This window comes from Sminthopsis crassicaudata, chromosome 6 (assembly GCF_048593235.1).
Source record: "Sminthopsis crassicaudata isolate SCR6 chromosome 6, ASM4859323v1, whole genome shotgun sequence".
NCBI classification, from domain to species: Eukaryota; Metazoa; Chordata; class Mammalia; order Dasyuromorphia; family Dasyuridae; genus Sminthopsis; species Sminthopsis crassicaudata.
In genome coordinates this window covers 152,972,760-152,995,108 of record NC_133622.1, presented here as the reverse complement: position 1 = coordinate 152,995,108, position 22,349 = coordinate 152,972,760, and the positions used below count along the sequence as shown (strand labels likewise).

The 22,349-nt window shown below is 32.6% G+C and overlaps 1 protein-coding gene across 2 annotated transcripts in view; it reads left to right on the top strand.

Moving 5' to 3' along the window:
- Positions 1-12,788: 12,788 nt before the first annotated feature.
- The window catches only part of AFF1 (ALF transcription elongation factor 1), a 177,339-nt gene continuing 167,778 nt past the window's right edge, over positions 12,789-22,349 (top strand). Inside the window, exons 1-2 of one of the 2 annotated variants that reach the window (XM_074274922.1) lie at positions 12,789-12,828; positions 17,594-17,667. In XM_074274922.1, the coding sequence (XP_074131023.1) occupies positions 17,627-17,667 (41 nt within the window). In that variant the 5' untranslated portion in view covers positions 12,789-12,828; positions 17,594-17,626. Of the gene's footprint in view, positions 12,829-17,593; positions 17,668-22,349 lie in introns of those variants that run through there. The other variant, XM_074274925.1, reaches the window with a different exon arrangement.

The following is a 22,349-nucleotide window of genomic DNA, read 5'->3' as shown; positions in this document are numbered from 1 at the left end:
ATTTACCCAACCATTCTCCAACTGATGGACATCCATTCATCTTCCAGTTTCTAGCTACAACAAAAAGAGCTGCCACAAACATTTTGGCACATATATGTCTCTTTCCGCTCTTTAGTATTTCTTTGGGATATAATCCCAGTAGTAGCGCTGCTGGGTCAAAGGGTATGCACAGTTTGATAACTTTTTGGGCATAATTCCAGATTGCTCTCCAGAATGGCTGGATTCTTTCACAACTCCACCAGCAATGTATTAGTGTCCCAGTTTTCCCACATCCCCTCCAACATTTGTCATTATTTGTTCCTGTCATCTTAGCCAATCTGACAGGTGTGTAGTGGTATCTCAGAGTGGTCTTAATTTGCATTTCTCTGATCAGTAGTGATTTGGAACACTCTTTCATGTGAGTGGATATAGTTTCAATTTCTTCCTCTGAGAATTGTCTGTTCATATCCTTTGACCATTTATCAATTGGAGAATGGTTCGGTTTCTTATAAATTATGGTCAGTTCTCTATATATTTTGGAAATGAGACCTTTGTCAGAACCTTTGTTTTTAAAAATATTTTCCCAATTTGTTACTTCCCTTCTAATCTTGTTTGCATTAGTATTATTTGTACAGAAACTTTTTAGTTTGATGTAATCAAAATCTTCTATTTTGTGATCAATAATGATCTCTAGTTCTCCTCTGGTCATAAATTCCTTCCTCCTCCACAGGTCTGAGAGATAGACTATCCTCTGTTCCTCTAATCTATTTATTATCTCCCTCTTTATGCCTAAATCATGGACCCATTTTGATCTTATCTTGGTATATGGTGTTAAGTGTGGATCCATATCTAATTTCTGCCATACTAATTTCCAGTTTTCCCAACAGTTTTTTCCGAATAATGAATTTTTATCCCTAATGTTGGAATCTTTGGGTTTGTCAAAGATTAGATTGCTATAGATGTACCCTTTTTTGTCCTTTGTATCTAATCTGTTCCACTGATCTACCGGTCTATTTCGTAGCCAATACCAAATGGTTTTGGTGACTGCTGCTATATAATATAGCTTTAGATCAGGTACACTTAGACCACCTTCCTCTGAGTTTTTTTTCATTAGTTCCCTTGCAATTCTTGACCTTTTATTCTTCCATATGAATTTTGTTGTTATTTTTTTCTAGGTCATTAAAATAGTTTCTTGGGAGTCTGGACAATCAATTTATTTAATGTATGAGCTTTCAACAGAGACAAATCTTTTTTTTAAAAGCTAAATGCTTAGATTATGAAACTATAAAAACGTATTTGTGTGGTCTGATAAGGGGCTCTATTTCTGGTCAACTTGAGGACCACAATTCTCTTTTCCCAATGTATATACATATATAATATAGGCATTTTCAGGTCCAACAGTTTAAGTTATTTTCTAAAGGAGACTGATAGTACTTATTTTGTTTTTATCTCTTTCTTTTCTAAAAAATAATGGTTTGCAAGTTTCCTGATAGCTAATTTAAAAATTCTACATATGAAACTCTTGTTCCTTTTATTTAATATATATTACATATGCTTATACATATATATTTAATATATATTAATACATATGACAAAAATTTTAATGTGGTAGTTTTGAATTTTCAGTGACTACCTTTTGAACCATGGGAATTGCAAATAAACTCTATTACATAGTAATGAATGTGTATTTTCCACAAAAATATTAGACTATACTTTCTGGTAGTCAGTATGCCATTCTCAAATGTCTTGCCTTCAAGACAAGTTTCTATTAAGTCATAGTTCAAAGTTATGAAAATCACAGAATTTAAAACAAAAGAAAAACTCAACTCTGACAAATGTATCATACATCTCAAATTAAAAGCTTTTCTTATCTAAAGGTTTTCAAAAAAGAGATTAAGCATAATAATAAGACATTGTAGACTTAAAACATAGATCTAAACAAAATTTATTACCAGCCAAATGACATTCATAAAGTTAATGCGTTTTTAAATTATTTTAATAAAATTATTTCATTCATTTATCAGGTTAGGCATTCAATACTAATTGAATTCAGAGACCTGTATGGAGTAATAAGGCAGCGAAGTGTAGAGAGTGTTAATCTTGGAGTCAGGAAGACACACTTTCTTGAGTTCTTATTTGGCCTCAGACATTTACAAGCTATGTGACCCTTGGACAATTCAGTTAACCCTATTTGGCTCAGTTTCCTCACCTGTAAAATAAGATGGAGAAGAAAATGGAAAATCACTCCCAGTATCTTTGCCAAGAAAACCCCAAACGGGGTTATTAAAGTCAGACACAACTAAACAATAATAACAGTAGAGTAACTAAAATCCAGTTATAATTATGGTTTAAAAAGTAGTCTATACCATTACTATTCAAGGCATTCATCAACCAATATGCCTCAATAATTTAGCACAACCTAATATAAAGTTTTAAAATTTGTATTATTTTATTCATAAGATATTTACTATTTCAGCCATCCCTAAAGAACTCAACCTAATTTTGATAGAAAGATTATATTTAAAATTATTATTTGTACAATCCATAAATATTTTTATTTTATGCCAAATTTTAAGTGTATTACCCATCAAGTACAGGGGGATCAAATATCAAAATTGTTCTAAGAGAAAAAACAAATTTCACTTTAAATGAGTTTATACAACAATTTTTTAAGGCCTGACTAAATCAAATCAAATCTAGATTTACAATTATAAATTATATCCAGAATATTAAGTTTCCCAAGGGCCATTCACTTCCAGAACTGCAAATTACAGACCTTATTACCACTAATGTGGTAGTTTGGAATTTTGAGTGGCTACCTTTTAAAACATGGGAATTGCAAACAAAATCTATTATATAGTAATGAATGTATATTCTCACAAAAATATTATAATATATTCTTCTATTGGTTAGTATGCCATTCTCAAATATTTTCATGCTGCAAGTTTATTTAAATATTCTCCATTTGGTAAATGTTACTGAAGAAAACACTGTCAATTGAAAATTATGCTGATGAATGGCTTCTTTTTTTCATTTCAAGAAGAATATAAAAAAGACAAAAATTAAAAAAAAAAAAAGAAAAAGGAAAAAAAAACTGAAATAAAGCTCAGGGATCCTAAGAAATCTCAAAATTAATTCTAACAATATTTCTCCAAATAGTGGTCACAAATTTGCAGACTTAAAAATCTTGCAGTTATTTTTTTTCTTAAGGAGATTCAAAACCTCCTCAAACTTTCTTAATCCTGAATTTCTTTGTATTTGCCAATCATGTCCCAAGCCAACCCTGAGAAATAATTCTCTTCATTCCAAGTCTCTCTTTTGCAAATTATTACAAATATATTTATACAATACCAACAAATTACAAAATTTTTACATTTTCCTGATTAAAATAGGAATCAAACTTTTGTGAATTTTGGTAAAATATCTCCAAAAAAAAAAAAGTAATTTTAGAGATTAAAGAAACAGTTACTAATCCAATCATTCTGCAGAGTAATTTGGAACTATGCTCCAAAGGGTATAAAACTGTACCTATCCTTTCAGCAAGCAATATTTCTACTGGATCTCTATCCCATAAACATCACAAAAGAGGGAAAAGAATCTATATTTGTAGCACCCCTTTTTGTAGGAGCAAGGAACTGGATGGAAATTGAGTGGATAACCATTAGTTGAGGAATGGTTGAATAAGTCATGGCATATGAAAGTAATGAAATATTATTGTTCTATAAGAAATGATGAGCAGGCTGATTTCAGAAAACCCTGCAAAGACTTACATGAACTGATGCTGAGTGAAGTGAGCAGAATCAAGAGAACTATACATAGTAACAACTATACATAAGTAACAACAAGGTTATGTCCTTTTCAATAATGGAGGGATTCAAAGCAATTTCAATAGGCTTATAGTGGAAAATGTCAACACACCCAGAGAGAAAACAATGGAGATTGAATATGTATCAAAGCATCAAAGTATTTTCTTCTTCTTTGTTGTTGTTGTTATTTGTTTGCTTGGGTTTTTTCCTCTTTTTTTTTTTTCTCTTTCGATCTGATTTTTCTTGCACAGCATGATGAATATGGAAATGTTTTGAAAAATTGCACATGTATAATCTCTATTGGATTGCTTACTGTCTTGGGGAATTTGTGGGGAAAGAATTAGAAAAATTTGCAATACAAGATTTTGTAAAGGTGAATATTGAAAACTATCTGTATATGTTTTTAGAAACAAAATATTATAAGAAATGCAAAAAACAACAGCCACAAGCCCAGGTACAAGAATGAAAGTATTTCAAGACTTCTCAGTTTACATTTTATTCACCTGGATAAATCCAGATTCTACCTTGAAGGAGGTTTCTATATTATATTCAGAGATTTCTTGCCCCACCTGGATATTCTAATAGCATAAATTAGAGGTCACCTGACCCAAGCACCTGATCTTTTACAACTCCTAAGTTAACCCCTTTAGTTTTCCCAAATTGTGTTCTTATAACTTTATAAAGTCTATGCCAAAATTTACCTAAATTTAAGTTCTATTGAAAACCAGGTTTAAAAAAACTGAATTGTTTGATGGAAATTTTTTTTTTCTAATTAGTAAGGGAAAACCCAAAGAAGTATCTCTGGGATATAATGCATATGTGTTATGTATGTATATATGTATTTGACACACATTTGACTATGACAATTATAGTTGTGTCACACTCAAGTGAATAAACTGCAGTTTTTCTGTCATTTTTCATACTATGTTAGCTTAGTTGGGCAGTAGTTGAATTCTCATAATGTTTAACAAGATGGTGTTAGTGTGATTCAATCAATTCCTACAATTCCCTCTTACACTAACGCACTGTTGACAATGCTGGAAATTAGTTTCAAACATTCTGGAAAATAACTGGATGGGGAAGTAGTCTTGAAAAAACTATTGACCAACATCTCACACTACATACTAAGATGAGCTCAAAATAGTACTTGATTTAGATATAAAAAGAACACCATAAGCAAATTAGTGGAACATAAAAGAAATACCCTGTCAGATCTATGGAGAAGGGAAGAATTCATGACTTAATAAGAGATAGCAATCACAGAAAATAAAATGTGGTGAAGTCAGAGGGAATGAAGGTGAATTTTTGATGACTGGGGGAAAAAAATAAAATATATATATATATAATGTGGTTTTTTTGTGTTTTTTTTTTTTTTCAAGAAAGGTAATAAAGCCACCTTCAAGATTGAATTGACTTGGGTGACTAAATCCTTGATGAAGCTTCCAGGTACCTTAAGTTAAAAAATCAACCAAAGAGGATTTAGGAACAATGAGATGATCCAAGGCAATTCCAATAAACTTGTAATGGAAAAAGTCATCCGCATCCAGAGAAATAACTATGGAAACAATGTGGATCAAAGCATAGAATTTTCACCTTTTATTGTTATTGTTTTATTTTTTCTTTTTTGTGTCTTTTTTCCCCTTTTGATCACATTTTTCTGGTGCAGCATGATGAATATGAAAATGTATTTAGAAGAATTGCACATATTTAACCTATATTAAATTGCTTGCTGTCTAGGGGAGGGGGCAAGAAAAATTTGGGACACAATTTTGCAAAGATGAATGTTAAAAACTATCTTTGCATGCATTTAGAAAAATAAAAAGAAGAGTTTTAGGAAGGGCTTTTTCTTTTCCTTTCCTTTTTTTTTAAATTTTATTTATAATTTTTTTTGCCCAACCATTCTCCAATTGATGGACATCCATTCATCTTCCAGTTTCTAGTCACTACGAAAAGAGCTGCCAAAAACATTTTGGCACATACAGGTCCCTTTCCCCTCCTCAGTATTTCTTTGGGATATAAGCCCAATATCAGCAATGCTGGATCAAAGGGTATGCACAGTTTGATAACTTTTTGGGCATAGTTCCAAATTGCTCTCCAGAATGGTTGGATTCTTTCACAGCTCCACCAACAATGTATTAGTGTCCCAGTTTTCCCACATCCCTTCCAACATTCATCATTATTTGTTCCTGTCATCTTAGCCAATTTGACAGGTGTGTAGTGGTATCTCAGAGTTGTCTTAATTTGCATTTCTCTGATCACTAGTGATTTGGAACACTCTTTCATATGAGTGGATATAATTTCAATTTCATCATCTGAGAATTGTCTGTTCATATCCTTTGACCATTTATCAATTGGAGAATGGTTTGATTTCTTATAAATTAGGGTCAGTTCTCTATATATTTTGGAAATGAGACCTTTATCAGAACCTTTAACTTTAAAAATATTTTCCCAATTTGTTACTTCCCTTCTAATCTTGTTTGCATTAGTATTGTTTGTACAGAAACTTTTTAGTTTGATGTAATCAAAATCTTCTATTTTGTGATCAATAATGATCTCTAGTTCTCCTCTGGTCATAAATTAGGAAGGGGTTTTTCTCAAGCTCCACCAGAACATAAGAATGGCCAATATAGAAGCAGAGAAGTTGTATTCAGTTATCAATATTATATCATCATTTACTAAATATTCTTTCTTTGTTATTGGTAAGTGAACTTCCTTTTGTTAATTGTTATAATATACCATATGAGTATCTCATTTCATTCTAAATCTTAACCTAAAACACCAGCCTGGCCTGAGTCAGGGCTTATCCTACAACAGAGTAAATTTCAATTAAATTACTAACTCAGATTTAAATAAAGTAAACTTTTCTTCTTCATTCTTATTGCCTTTGGTTAGTCCTGGACTTTACCAAGTAATCTCATCAAAAATTACAATTCCAATAGACTAGGGATGAAAAATACCATCCACAACTAGAAAGAGAACTATGGAGACTGAATGTGGATCAAAACACTGTATTTTCATCTTTGTTTGTTTCTTTGCCTACTTTTTTTTTCTCATGGTTTTTAGTTATGATTTTTTTTTGCATAATATAACAAATATAGTTTAAAAAGATTGTTCATATTTAACCTATATCAGATTGCTTGATGTTTTGGGAAAGGATTCCTTGGAAAAAGGTTTAACTTTTGCTAAGGGAGAGAGAGAAAAAAATTTGAAACACAAAGTTTTACAAAAATGAATGCTGAAAACTATCTTTCTATGTATTTGGGAAAATAAAATACTACTGAGAGGAAAAAAAAAGAAAATTCCACCAACATTATACTAGTGTTCCTATTTTCCTTCATTCTTTCTAGCACTTGTCATTTTCATTTTCTGTTATCTTAGATAATCTGATGGATATAAGGTGGTACCTCAGAGTTGTTTTACTGGACATTTCTCTAATTATTAGTGATTTTATAGCTTTTATTTCTTCTTTGGAAAACTGTTGGTTTTTATCCTTTAACTTTTTATCATTTAGGGGATATTTTTTATTCTTTATAAATGTGGCTCAATTACCCATATTTTTGATCAATAAAACCTTCATCAAAGAAACTTGCTATAAAAGTTCTCCCCTGATTTTCTTCTAATAATTTTGGCTACATTGATTTTGTTTGTTCAAAACCTTTTAAATTTCATATAATCAAAATTGTTACCTTCAATCAATCTTTTTATCTTTTGTTTGATCATGAATTCTTCCCCATTCATAGTTCTGACAGGTAAATTTTTTTTTTCCTTAGCACCTATGCACCCCTAATATGTTTATGTCTAAATTATGTTTCCATTTGAGTTTATCTTGCTATTTAGTATGAGATATTGATTAATGCATAATTTCTGCCAGATTAATTTCCAGTTTTCCTAGCAGTTTTTTACAAAGACTGAATTGGCCCAATAGCTGGAATATTGAAATTCATTAAATACTAAGTTATGGTGCTTATTTGCTTCTATAATATTGTATGATATATTCCAATTACAATTTTGTAGTGTAGTTTTAGATCTGGTACTGTTAGGCAAATTTCCTTCACGTTTTTTACATTGATAATTTTGACACGTGTAACCTTTTGTTCCTTTCTCTGGCTGAATCTTGTTATTAACTTTTCTAGTTCTGTAAAGTAATTCTTTGGTAGTTTGATTGGTATGGTACTGGATAATAGTAAATATTGTCATTTTTGTTATATTGGCTCAATCTGCCATGAGCACTTAATTTTTCTCCAATTGACTAAATCTGTCTTTAAATATTGAAAAGTATTTTGTAACTGTGTTGGAATGTATATATTTTGGCAGGTAGATTCCCAAGTATTTTATACTATCTCCAGTTATTTTAATTGGAATTTCTCTCCTTACTCTCTTCCCGTTGGGTTTTGTTAGTAATATATAGAACTACTAATGATTTGAGTAGGTTTACTATAAATCCTGAAATTTTGGTAAAATTGGTGGATATTTTAATTAATTTTTTAACTGGTTCTCTAACTCTATCATTATATTATCTACAAAAATGAGTTTTCCCCCTCATTGACTATTTTTATTTCTTTAATTTCTTATCTTATCTTCTTGCTATAAGTTAGAATTTCTAGTAAAACATATTGAATATTAATGATGATACTAGTTATACTTTTTGAAAATGTTTTTATTTATATTGAACATTTTTAAAATTTTTGAGTTCCAAATTCTTTTCCTTCTTCTAGGCCCTCACCCATTGAAAAGAAAAGCACATTATACATGTGAAATAATGAGAAACATATTTCCATATTAGCCATTTACAGAGTCCATTAGTTCTTCTCACAAGAGATAGATGGCATTTTTCATCATGAATCCATTGAAATTGTCTTAGATTATTTCACTGATTCTTTCACAGTTGGTTATCATTTAATATTGTTATTACTGTGTACAATATTCTGATTCTGCTTATTTCACTTAGTATCAATTCATTAAGTCTTCCCAGGTTATTCTGAAACCACCCTCCTTATCATTTCTTAGAGTACAATAATATTCCATTACAATCATTTCCCACAATTTGTTCAACCATTTCCTCATTGAAAGGCATCTTTCTGTTTCCAATTCTTTGCCATTGCAAAAATATTTTAGTACACTGAAGTCTTTTTTCCTTTTTCTTTTATCTCTTTGGGGTATAGACCCATAGCAGGAATGCTGGGTCAAAGGTCAAGCTTGTATAGCCTTTTGCATGGCTCCAAAATGGTTGGATCAGTTTACAACCTCACAAATTCTGTATTAGTGTCTGTATTTTTCCATCTCCACTCCAGCATTTGTCTTTTTCCTTTTCTTTTGTGTAAGCCAATCTGATAAGTATATGGTGATACCTTAGGGCTGTTTTAATTTGTATTTATTTAATTAATAATGATTTAGAGTATATTTTTTCAAATGCATGTTGATAGCTTTAATATCTTCTGAGAATTATTCATATCCTTTGACCATTTATCAACTGGGGAATTTTTTGAATTCTTATAAATTTGATGCAGTTCCCTATATATTTGAGACACTTTATCAGAGAAACTTATTGTAAAGATTGTTTCCTAATTTTCTATTTTCCTTCTAACCTTGGTTGCATTAGTTTTGTTTGTATGAAACCTTTTTAATTTAATATAGTCAACATTATTTATTTTACATTTCATAATTCTACCTCTTATATGGTCATGAATTCTTCCCTTCTCTGTAGATCTAATAGGTAAATTATTCCTTACTCTCCTAATTTGTTGTTGATGTCACCCTTTAAGTCTAAATCATGCATCTATTTAGACCTTATCTTGGAATAAGGTGTTGGTCTCAACCTAGTTTCTGCCATATTGTTTTCTTTGCGACTTGCTAGCATTTCTAGTACAATGTTGAGCAATATTGGTGATCATGGGTATCTCTGTTTCACTTGATTTTATGAGGAAAACTTTTAGCTTTATCACTATTACAGGTAATGTTTATTGATAATTTTGTTTCTTATGATATTAAAGCAAAATCTATTTATACTTGTGATTTCAAGTATTTTTAATGGAGATGAATATTATATTTTGTCAAAACCTTTTTCTGTATCCATTGATATGATCTATGATTTTTGTTGTTTTTTTGTTATTGATATAATCAATTATGTCAATTGTTTTTTTTAATATTGAACCAGACTTTTATTCCTGGTATAAATCCCATTTGGTCACAGTGTATATAATCTTTGCGATAAATTGCTGCAATCTCCTAACTAGCATTTTACTTAGGATTGTTGTAGCAATATTCATTAGAAAAAATTTGATCTATTAGTTTCTTTTTTTGCTTTTGTTCTTTTTGGTTTAGGACTTGTTCTTTGCCTATTATTCTAAATTATTTATTATTTAACTGATTAATTAATTGATCTTCAAATATTTGGTAGAATTTATTTATAAATCCATCTAGTCATGATTGTTTTTCATAGGAAGTTTATTTTCTAGACTGTTCATTTTGTTTTTTTTCTAAAATAGGTTTATTTCCTCTTCTGCTAATTAAACAGTTAACATTTTTGTTAAGTATTCTTCCATTTAATTAAATTTCTTGATCTCTTCTTTATTTTACTGATGTAAGCATTTAGAAATATAACTGTTTCTCTGACTATTGTTTTTACTATATTCCATAAGTTCTGGTCATATAGTTATCATTCTCTTTAATAAAATTATTTATTATTTTTATGATTTGTAATTTGACCCACACATTCTCTAAGATTAGGCTATTTAGTCTCCAATTAATTTTTAATCTGTTTTTATGGTTCTTAGTTAAAAGTAATTTTTATTGCATTATCATCTGAAAATGAAACATTTAATATTTCTGCTTTTTGAACTTGATTGAAAGATTTTATGCCCTGACATATGATCAATTGTTATAAAGATGCTGCATATCCAATATATCCTATATAGTTAATTCGTACATAGTTTGTAAATTGTCTCTACAAATAGACTTATGAAAGCAGAGACTGCTTTTTGCCTTTCTTTGTCAAAAAGTTAATTGACTATTAGATTTCACAGTAGTCTTTAAAAAAAAATTACTTAAAAAGCTTAGTTGAAACAAAACAATTCTTTGCTCTATACAATGAAACTAAGCAGGGCCATCCATATGATTATGGTTGGTATTGTGGCCATTCCATTTTTTATCTTTTTCTGTTCTCCTTCAAACCTAATTTTTTTCTCCTCTATAAATTAAGACCACTTTTGGGCCCACTGTGTTTAGAATACTACATCCCTTCTGTTTTCCTAAGAGATGGCTCTGGACTCTTACAAGCGCTTTGGACTGGATTCAGGCCTGGGGGAATACTGACTTCTAATGGGAGGGGGGTAGTGAGAGGCCCCTATTCTCAGTTTTTTAAAGTTTTTTAAGTTTTCCACTCCTAGAACAGTTAATTAACCATAGATTAAGTTAATAGAAACAAGCCTATAAGAAGGTGGTAGAATAAAAAGGTACTAAAAGTGTTAGAAAGTAATCAAGTATGGGATAAGTACTTCTTACACAAAATAAATGCTAATCAACACAAAAGACACAACACTGACAAAATCTTTTTTTTTCTTTTAAATATATCTCGTAATTTTTTTTTTAATTAAAGCTTTATTTTTTCTAAACACATTTGTGGACAATTCTTCAATATTAGCCCTTGCAAAACCCTGTGCTCTAATTTTCTCCCCCTCCCACTTCGCCTTCCCTTAGATGACTTAAAACCTTAAAACAAAATTGAGCAATTTAATTTATGTACTATCATGCTTTCCCAAGAGGCTAATGAAACATAGTTTACAGAATTGCTGATTAGGCATTTTACATTTCATCTTTGTTCTGCACTGTCCAAACAATTCCTAATCCTTATTTTCTAGTAAAATGGACTAATTTTAGCGTCCACGTTTAGTTGGTAGTTGTCTTCTCCAAGATTACTGAAATAGTTGTAAAAGGCTTAGATTTTAAAAATATCCATGCTCTCTAGGTCATAAACCAAACCTATTCATCTCATAGATACCTATTTATCCAAAATTGAAAAGGAATAAACATAAGAAGCAGCCTAAAATCCAGGCTCATGGTTGTCTAGGGATGACATGTATTTTAGCATTCATTAGCAGAAGTGCTCATAGTTGCATGGTGCATGGGATGGGGCAAAGAGTGAATGATTATTGTCATGAAGTGGGGGGAAAGACCAAAGGACCATTCGAGGATTTTATGTCTGTTTTCAAAATTTTTTCGAGATTTCAAAGCCAATGTTTTCAATCCTGAGCCATCATGTGGCCAGAAGTAGCTAGGGAATTGATTAGTCATTCCCAAACTGTCCAAACTGAGAATCTCTGTGAATGCTCCGGGGAAACCCCTGTTAAAGACTTAAAAAAAAAAATCATTTCTGATATATTTTATTTTAACAATTTCTGAATAGATTTCTTCCCTTCTCTATATAGCAAAGATTATTTAAAAAAAAAAAAAAAAAAGCACCATAATTCAATCAAGCCAATCAGTACATCCGTTGCGTCTGGTAATGTATTTACTACTACTCATCCATTGACCTTCTCTCCTGACTGCAAAGATGGGAAGTACATTTTCACCCAACCTTCTCCAAGTCCACACACCAATCTCCTCTACACTTTGATTTCTTCTGGTTGGTCTTGGCACAGGAGGAGGCGTGCTCCTGACCACTCCAGAGGAGAGAAACGAGGGAGCCTGAGCATCGGTGGCAGACAGTGGAGCTAGGATGGGGTCGGGGGTGGGGAGAGAAGGCGGGGCAAAAGTAGAACAGGCCCTCCTTTAGGGAAGGGCGTGGTTTAGGGAGCTCCGGGGCGTTCTTCATTCTTTTGGGGGCTGAGCTGGGAGCTTGCTTTCGCGTTTTTTCTGACCCTTTAGGCTTTAGGACTTGTTCTTTGCATCAGCAGAAGGATGAAGCCTCTGCGTCAGACTGAGGGCCGCTGAACAAGTATCTCTGCTCATTTCACCTTATTTCTTCCCCTTCAGACTTAACTAAGTCAGTGGGGATTTGGGGGGGGGGGACGCGATAAAGGGAACGGCCACCACTTAAGTCTGAAAGGTAAGTTCTCTGTCCCTTGGGTTTTAATCTAGCTCACCTACCTTCCTTTCCCCCCCGGACTGAAGTAGCTAGCTGATTGTGTCATCTTTCTTGCCCTTTGCGGGATAGGGGGGTGGGGAGGTGAGAACAAAATTCTGGGAGGAAAAAGCCAGCTGAACAGCTGGGGGGAGGGCGAGCGGACGCCCTCGCCCCCCGAAATATACAACTCTTACTTTGTATTTCCTCAGTTTTTACCCGAGCGCAATGGAATATACTCAAAGTTTGTTTTATTGAGAAAAAGGGATGTAACTCTTTGGTGGAGTGGGAAGGTACACCTTTTGCTTTCGCCTTCTCTTTACAACTTTTTCCCACTCCAAATCCCATTTCACGCCCTCTCTCCCTTCCTCCGACCCCTCTAGTGGAAAACAAACTGGCGATGTAATGCAGCCATCTAAATGGATAATGCAGAAGGCATGTCCTTTTTGGAGAGGAGGGCAAGTTTCCTGTCTGAGGAGAGGCTGAGGATAGGAAAGGAATCAAAAAGTTCGTGCTACCTACAGAAACCTCGCTATTCTAGAAATATCCCGGGGTCAGGTGAAATGAAAAGAGATGTTTGAATTCAGACTTAAGTGTGTGTGTGTGTGTGTGTGTGTGTGTGTGTGTGTGTGTGTGTGTGTGTGTGTTCTCCCGGTGCTATCTCAAGGATAGTTAGGGAGGGGAAATCTCTAGGTCAGCATGTTTTATTTTACAAAAGTTAAAAAAAAAATACTGATTGTACTTAGCAGTTGTATAACTAGAGTTTAAATACATTAATATATTGTGTGTATACATATCCACTTTTAAATTTGGGTATTATGCTTAAATATATGTATTTCTCACCTCTTCAGCTCCTGTTTTCATTCTAAAGGTCTTCAACATTTGCTTTGATGCTCCTTCAATTTGGTTGTTGTGATTTTTTTGTTGTTGTTGTTTTGTTTTATTTTTGGTCTTTATTTTATTTCCAATCCAGGGAACAAAACAAGCATTTCCCTAGTTCCTCACCTTTCTCATTGCCCATGACCTAAATACTTTTCCACTTCACCTTAACTACAAAGAATTGGTCATACCTTTGACCTTGCCATCTTATGAAAATGTACTTCCAGGTAAAATCAAATTTGAAATTCCTTTTATCTGATCACAATTTGTCCCACCAACTCTCTCTTACCCTTATTTTATATCCACTTACTAATTGCTTTTTCTTCTTTCCTATCATGAATTCTATTTTTCTCTCAGTCAAATAAAAATTTCTTTACTTTCTCTTTAATTTATTTTGTTTTTAGATTTTCATTTTATTTTTTTTTCTAAAAAGGGATTCTTATTCTCTAAATTATTTATCTTCCCTTTCTGAATACTTTAGAATATTTTTTGATTCATGGCCCTTATATATATTTAGTCATTAAGTATCTAGGAGATACTTATTTAGGGGTTTCTCTTGTTACCTTGTAGATCTCCACCCCTCCTCTCGGTTCTTTTTTTTTTTTTTTTTTTTTCCTGAGGCAATTGGGGTTAAGTGACTTGTCCAGGGTTACACTAGGACACATTAAGTGGTTGAAGTTTGAACTGGGGTCCTCCTAACTTCAGGGCTGGTCCTCTATCCACTGCGCCACCTAGCTCCTCCATCCTCCTTTCTTATACTAATTTCAGCAAGTGATGAAGAAGAAATTGTTTTATGGTAAGGTTTTTCCTATGTCCCTGATTAAACAGATCATTACTGACATTTGCTTTCCCCATGATCATTTTTACATCAATTGCCTGGAAATCTCCATAGGTGCATGCCCTCACACTTTTCTGAGAGTTACTCTCATTCTATGAATTACTTCAAGGAACTCTAATTCCTTTTCTCCTGAGACAGGATGAGTTGGTCCCTGTAAAAACCAAAGCTCTACAGATTAAACCATTGTAAAGTTCCTATTTCTCTTTACAAAATATCTCTCCATTGAAACAAAATTTCTCCCTTTCTCATGGTTTCAATCTTACTGTTTGCCTGCCTCCCTCCCCTTCAATCTCCTTTTTTCTGAGAATTATGTGAATTTTTTCTCTTTCACTCTTATCTCTTGACTTGCTTAGGGCATATAACATTTCCCTCTATCTTTCTATTTCCTCTCAAGTTTTCATTGGACTTGGGCTGGCTGGCTGGTTCAAGGTGGTACATGAGTAGACATCAGACTTCCCTTAGACTTCAGATTCTATTGTACCAGAAAACTTAAAATAAATGTGGCACTTTACCTTGAAAAAGGCCTGAAATTTACTTATGGAAATGTTGGAAGAGTTATAGCTTGTGAGATATTGGGAGATAGTATTTTCTTCATTCTTGCTATTTCTTGAGGAGGAGGTCCCTAAGCAAACTCAAAATTTGAGTTAAACTCAACAATATCTCTAATAGTTGTATTGGAACCATTTCATATTTTCAAAACAAGCATTATAGCTGAATAAATTAAAAAAAACAAATCTTGATGTACTCTATTAATTTATTGAAAATTGTCCTTATTTGATGTATATTTGCCTTTTCTATCTATGGGACATTTGACAAGCAAATAATTTGGGTCTAGTTTCTTTCTTCCCCCCCCCCAAGAATGCTTTAATATTTCTGTATTGAATATCAGTCTTTTTTCCATCACTAATTAAGGTCATATTTTCTGAGTATGCCATAGTGGATTCAATCTTGAGAAAACACCTTTACTTTTTATAACACATTCTTTCTAATTCCTTCTGTTTTCTAGCGGCTACAAAATAGTTTTGAGTTACTGGAGATTGCTCTCCTTTGTATTTTGAAGATTTTTTTTCTGGATTATTTGTAGAATTTGTTGTTCATCATTGGAATTTTAAAATTAAACTTATTTTTCTAGGTACTTTTCTTTTTATTATTTTTTGCATTTTGGTGTTCAGATTTTTTTGACTTGTTATGTTCTTCCTGGAGACCTCTAAGTAGTCTCTTTAGTCCTTAATTTATTTCTACACATCTTATCTTAGAGATCACTATGCTTTGCTTGGATGGAGATCAAGCTTTTTTTTTAATGCTAGTGTTTTGTTTCTCTTCCAAATTGTCCTTCACTTCCCTCTATTTACACTCACAATTCACGAATTAATTCTCTCTTCTCTCTCTTTTCTCCCTCATTCTCCCCTTCCTTCTTTCTCTCCTCTCTTCCTCCTCCCTTCTCTCCTTCTTTCCCTTTCTTCCTTTTTCCTTCTCTCCCTTTCTCTTTGCTTAATTTTTTTTAACGATGTTAAAGTTTGGCCCTGTTTCCAAGGTAGAAGAGGTACGGTCCCAGGTTTTTTGTTCAATTTTTTTCATAGCTAGTTCTGGAGGTCTATAAGTTTTAGTTCTTTCAGGATGATTTAATCTAAGGAAAGATGTGGCTACTGCTTTCTTTTCCTGTGCTCTGGTTGTTGACTGACCACAAGCATTCTTTTCCACTTTGGAACTGCAACCATGGTCCTTCTTCCCCTTTTAATCCAGAATTTGTTTTGAGGCATTATTTTAAAATTTGTTTGAAGAAAAAACTGAGAGCTAACTAGTCCCAGCAAATTTGGCTCTTTCCCCTTTTTGCCCTCCTCCCCTCCCTACCCCATTGTCCTTGCCCTATTAAGCAAAGTCATTGTCTTCCTAACAGTAGTTTCTTGGCACCTGGGAGTCAGTTAATTCAAGTCCACTAATAAGATCTGCAATGTGTATATAGGTCCCATATATTAATTAAACATTCCTCTGTAACAGAGAGCAGTGGATACTAGCCTCAGATAGGCATTGGCCCACTTTCCTTGATGTAAGCAATTATATTTCCCTACTTCCATGATGCTACCTATCCTGTAACCAAACACATTGTCTTTCCCATCTTCTTAACTTTGTGTTTCTTCAAAACTATGAAGGCTCATAAGCTCTAGCTCCATGTCTTTGGTCATTGAAAAGCCCATAAACCCAATTCTTTGGTTACTGCTTACTTCACTAATAAATTGGTCATGCTTAGATCACTCATTGTTTCTCATTTACCTTAAATTTCAAATGTAACTAAATTGTGTTTGGTAACCACTTTCCTTCATTTGAGATTTTTTACAGAGGTACTATCAAAGTTAGAAAGGTTTAATTTTTCTAAATAAATTAAACTCATTAGCATATATGCCATCTAGAAAATATCACATAAGAGCAATTGATGGCAGTTTTGCAATGAGCATATAATGAAAATGTTTATATCTTGAGTTTCCAATGGAAAACAGAACACACTCTAAAGTTATACTGTTAGGGTTTGTGCCTGTTCATTATTGTTTCTAAACTGGAGGTCCATGAACTAGGTTGGTGGCAGGTTTTTTATGTTTTTGTTTTTAATAACTGCATTTCAATGTAATTAGTTTCCTTTGTAATTCTATATATTTTATGCTATGCATTAAAAATGTGATTCTGAGAAGTGATCCTGATCCCATTGATTGAAAAGGAAAGTAACACTTGTTAGAAATGGGATGTGAAAAAATTAAGATACTAATTCACTATTGATGGAAATGTGAATTTTGTTTTATGTCATGGGAATTTCTGAGGGCCCATGGTTATATAATGCCATCCATTCATTCACAAATATTTGTTGATCATCTCCTTCGATGGGAGGTACGTGGAAAAGCAAACTAGAATAGAAATGTGGATCATTTTTCACATTCTGTATATGCAAAGAAATATTTGGGCCAAAGAATTCAGTATTGTGGATTTCACATCTGCTTTAGGAACTTTGTAAATTACAGTGTAATATTTTTTACTTTTTTCCAGTTGAACAGATTTCTGTCTTTCCATTGACTGATCATGATGCAATCTAAGGACACAGACATTAGCAGTGGCAACAGGTAAGAATGGCATTTAAATCAGTTGGAGGGTAAGAGTTTGATCTTATTAAATATAATTACTTGTTATTGTCAGAATGACTGTGGACAATCTTTTAAATTGCCCATAAAGTATATATAATGCTTTTTTTTTCCTTTCTTTTCTTTCTTTTTTTTTTTTTTTGGAGGTGGAGAGAGAGGCACTAGACCTTTGATTTTTTTGGAGTAGGAAACTACCTATGTCAGTACAAGTCATCCTCTGTCCTGCTGTTTATAACTTGGTACTAGGGTACCAAGGATCAGACAATTAGTATATGTGATTGGCTAAACTTAAATCCAGGTCTTCCTGGTGTGGAAACCTATGTGCTCTAGCCATAAGCAGCTAGGTGATATAATGGATAGAACGTTGAATTTGTAGTCAGGAAGATCTGAATTCAATTCCTGTCTTAAACACTTACTGGCTGTGTGATTCTGTTGCTCCAGGCTCCCCCTCATATCTCCTACAACTCTGTATTAATTGTCTTACCTTCCCAGGAAGGGAAGGGGGGAACTTCTTAGCCTTTCTGAGCAGTCATTTCATCTCCATAACCCTCCATGTAGTTCTCTTTTCTCTCTTTATAGCTGCCTGACATACTTAGTCAACTCTGTGACCTCTGTGGATAATGATCACCTACCTGAATTCATGCCTTAATGATTAACAGATTCTCACTATGAGTTCATGGTGAATGGAATCAATTTATTAAGCTTTTTATTTTTCCAGATTTATGGAAAGATAGTTTTCAGTGTTCATCCTTGCAAAATCTTGTATTCCATTTTTTTCCCTCTCTTTTCTCCTTCTCCCTTCCCTAGACAGCAAGCAATCCAATATAAGTTAAACGTGATGGCATCAATTTTTTTTTCTGCAAAATATGAGCCAAAGTTCTCAGTTAAGGGTTAGAGAAAGGGGAGCTATATCCTGCAGAATCTCAAATTCAGTGTGTTCAAATATGAACTCACTATTCTCTTCTCCCCATTCTTCCTATTTAAGTATTTCCCTATTTCTTTTGTGGGTACCACCATTCTTCATGGTTTACAACTTTGGGGTTTTGTTTGATTCCTTAACTCTTTTTCATCACACATAGCCAATCTTTTGATTTCTACCTCCACAAAATCATCTTTAGCATCTTTTCCTTCCCCACTTATAAAGCCACTCTTCCATTTCTGACTCTCATCATATGTGACCTAGATTTCTGCTCCTTGATGATTTTTCTGCCTCAAGTCTCTTCATTCTCTCTTTTCTACATTACAGCTGATGAAGTGATTTTTATTTAAAAAACAGATCTAACCATGTCTCTCTTACCAGGTAAACTGCAGTAGCTTTCTAATGCCTTTAAGATTAAAAATAAGCTTCTCCATTTAACTTTGAAACTTTTTAAACCTGGCCCTAGCTCCCCCTCCCCCCACAGTCTTCAGTCCAATCAGACTGACTTTCTTCTGACTTAGATATATCTAATTTATGATGCTCCCGCTTCCATCTTTGAACTTTTTGTATTGGCTTTCTCCCATAAACTTTCACTTTATTTCTACAATTTCTAGTTTCCTATAAAATTGCTCAAATTTTTCTTGATTCTCCCTTCCCAATTCCTTTTGCTATTCTCTCTTCCCTTTCAAAAAGTCACCTTGTATTTATTTTGACTCTAACTCATATATGCTTACTTTTTGTATATTATCTTTCAGTAAAATTTAAGTGTCTTGGGGAAGCCTTGGGGAAGCCTCCTGAATTGGAGGACCCGAGTTCAAATATGGTCTCAGACACTTAACACTTCCTAGCTCTGTGACCCTGGGCAAGTCACTTAACTTACCTAGTCTCAGAAAAAAGATAAATTTAAGTGTTTTAACAATAAAGGTAACTTAATTTTTGTTTTCGTATCCCAGCTCCTTAGAACCAGTACTCCACTTATAGTGGGTACTTAATAAATCTTTGCTGATTTGTTTGAATACGAATCCCTTGTAGTTGTATCTGTAATATTTGAGGAATTGAAGCAACCAATATGATGTCATTTGCAAATAGGATTATCTAGAAGACCTCAAAATACATTGGGACTCTGAATAGGATTCCAATGCATAAAAACATTTGTTTTATGCCTTTTCTAATATTTTAATGATCAGGTTTTCTTTTATTAAAATATTTAAGCAATCCTAAATAATTTTGATATGGGGATGGATGATGTTTGGTGGAAGAGACCCTTTAAAGTGTTATTTTGTTGTGGTTAGTAAAAATTTTTATTTAACCAGAAGAATCTTGTATTCTGTAACTTAATTCTCTGGTAGTAAGGATATGGTTCATCACGGAATACCAATTTTGAAAGCCTGCCTATTTTCTATTAATGCTTTAATTAGGAATGTCCTTTATGCACATTGAGATAATTGCATAAAATTTTATGTAGCTGGGGAATAGGTATATAGGTTAGCAGTTGCTGATGATCTTTCCATTGTAATAAGGTAAGTTTTTAATCTTTTTTGTATCTATTAATGACCCCACAATTGTGTTATATGATCTAATCCAGCTACTTGTTCTATATTTCTTCTCTGACATGGTATTTTTGATTTTTTTTTTTTATAAGTACATCTGGAGCTATAATATTGGATTCCAAATATGAAAGCATTATTGAATTTAAATATTGAAAAAATTATATCTACATTATATGCCAGCCATATTAATATTGTTTTATATGTTTGAGTATGCATGTATGTGTACATATATGCATGTAGATATGTGTATGTAAGTATATAAATATGTATATGTGTATATTTATATATGTATACATACATATATCTGTTTTTGACTTTATCCTACTTGGGAGAATGGGGAGGGGGAGAATAAAATAAAAATTGTATGTCACAGAACAAAAGGAAACTTACAGGGAAGCAAAGGTGGATGTGAATATAATATCATCTATTATATTTGTTTCCTTGAAATGGAAATTTATTGTTACATATTTTAAATTTGCTGGATACATGACAATGCTTTTTCCTTTTTCTGTATTTTTCTATTTTGATTTTTTTTTCTTGTTTTTTATTTAAGTTTTAAATTAAAAAGTTTGAAAAATAATAATAAAGCACCTACCTCCAATGCTTATAGTGAGGATCAAAAAAGAAAAAGATCCTATTCAATTTTTCTTTTTTCATGTCTTCTTTTCTTTTTAAAAATTGTTTTGTTTTATTTTCCATCAAAAATCTGGCTTCTCTCTCTTCCTGCCTTCCACTTCTCTTTCCCTCCATGGAGAAAACAACAACAAAAACTGTTTCAAACATGTATAAGCAAAACAAATTCCTGAGTTATCCATGTCCAAAACAAAATTTATCTCACTTTTTCATTCTGAGTCCATCTCCGTTAGGAAGTAAGTATCATGTCTTATCAGCAATCCTTTAGAATTGTGGTTGGTCATCACACTGATCAGATTTCCTAAATCTTTCAAAGTTGTATGTCTTTACATTTTGTTATTATTGTATATTTTGTTCTCCTGGTTCTGATCACTTCATTCTTCATCATTTCATAAGAATCTTCCAGGTTTCTGTGAAACTCATCACTTCTTATGCTTTTAAGATGAGATTGCTTAGTTGAATTTCTTACCAAGTTTTTAAAATTTGTTTTACTTTTTCCTGCTTCCCTTTTTTATGTGAAAATGTGTCTCATAATCTTCCATTATCCTTCCCTATGAAATTATCCAAATGTGTTTATATTCTAAACCAGTGTTGCTTAGTCTTCCATTTCTCCATCCTTGGCAAATTATTTCCTGTTATGTAAGATGCTTTTTAGACTTATAGCATTTTGATTATAGCATTTAATTTATATAGGTTCAATTTTAAATATGAAATAATAGCTTGGTGTCTACATCTGTTATTATATGGGTATCTCATTTTCATAATTACTTAAATAGGTTATGTTATAGTTGTTTTAATTTTATAATCTTTTTCTTATTGTAGTTCTGTATAGCCATTATCTTTGTTCTAAAAAGTAGGGCTTTTGATTCTCCCCAGACAGCTGATTTAGTTAAGACTTACACATCTTTATTAAGTTATTTCTTTTTTGTTCATAAAAAAGGAAATTAATTATGTATTATTTTATTTGGTGCTATCAAATTCCAATGCTTGCTTTATTTTTGTCAGCAAATGTTTTTATGAAGTATAAATCTGGCACTATTGTCTAATTTTTGTTCTCTTATTCCTGTCCTTGATTTTCCAGTATATTTCTTACCATCTTCACCAATGCCAACTGTCGTTTGCAAGAAAAAACTCCAAACTTTGGAATAGTTTAGAAAGTAATTTATTTTAGGTCATTTGGTAGAAGACGGTGAGCTCAAAGGACATGTGGCTCCCTTTCTTTGAGGGTCCAGAAAGTTTACATTATATAGGATTGAGATAAGGGAACCCATATATTTACCACATTTAAGCAGTTAAGTAATTTTGCTGAGAGGGAAACTTTTTTTTCCTGCTACTTGTAATAAGTTTATTTATTTTTAATACATATTGCTTTATGAATCATGTTGGGAGAGAAAATCATCAAAAGGAAAAAATTAGGAGAGATTAAAAAAACAGAAAAAAGAAGTGAACATAGCATGTGCTGATTTACATTCAGTCTCCTTAGTTCTTTTTCTGGATGCAGGTGGCATTTTCTGTCCAAAGTCTATTGGGATTGCTTTGGATCACTGAACTACTGAGAAGAA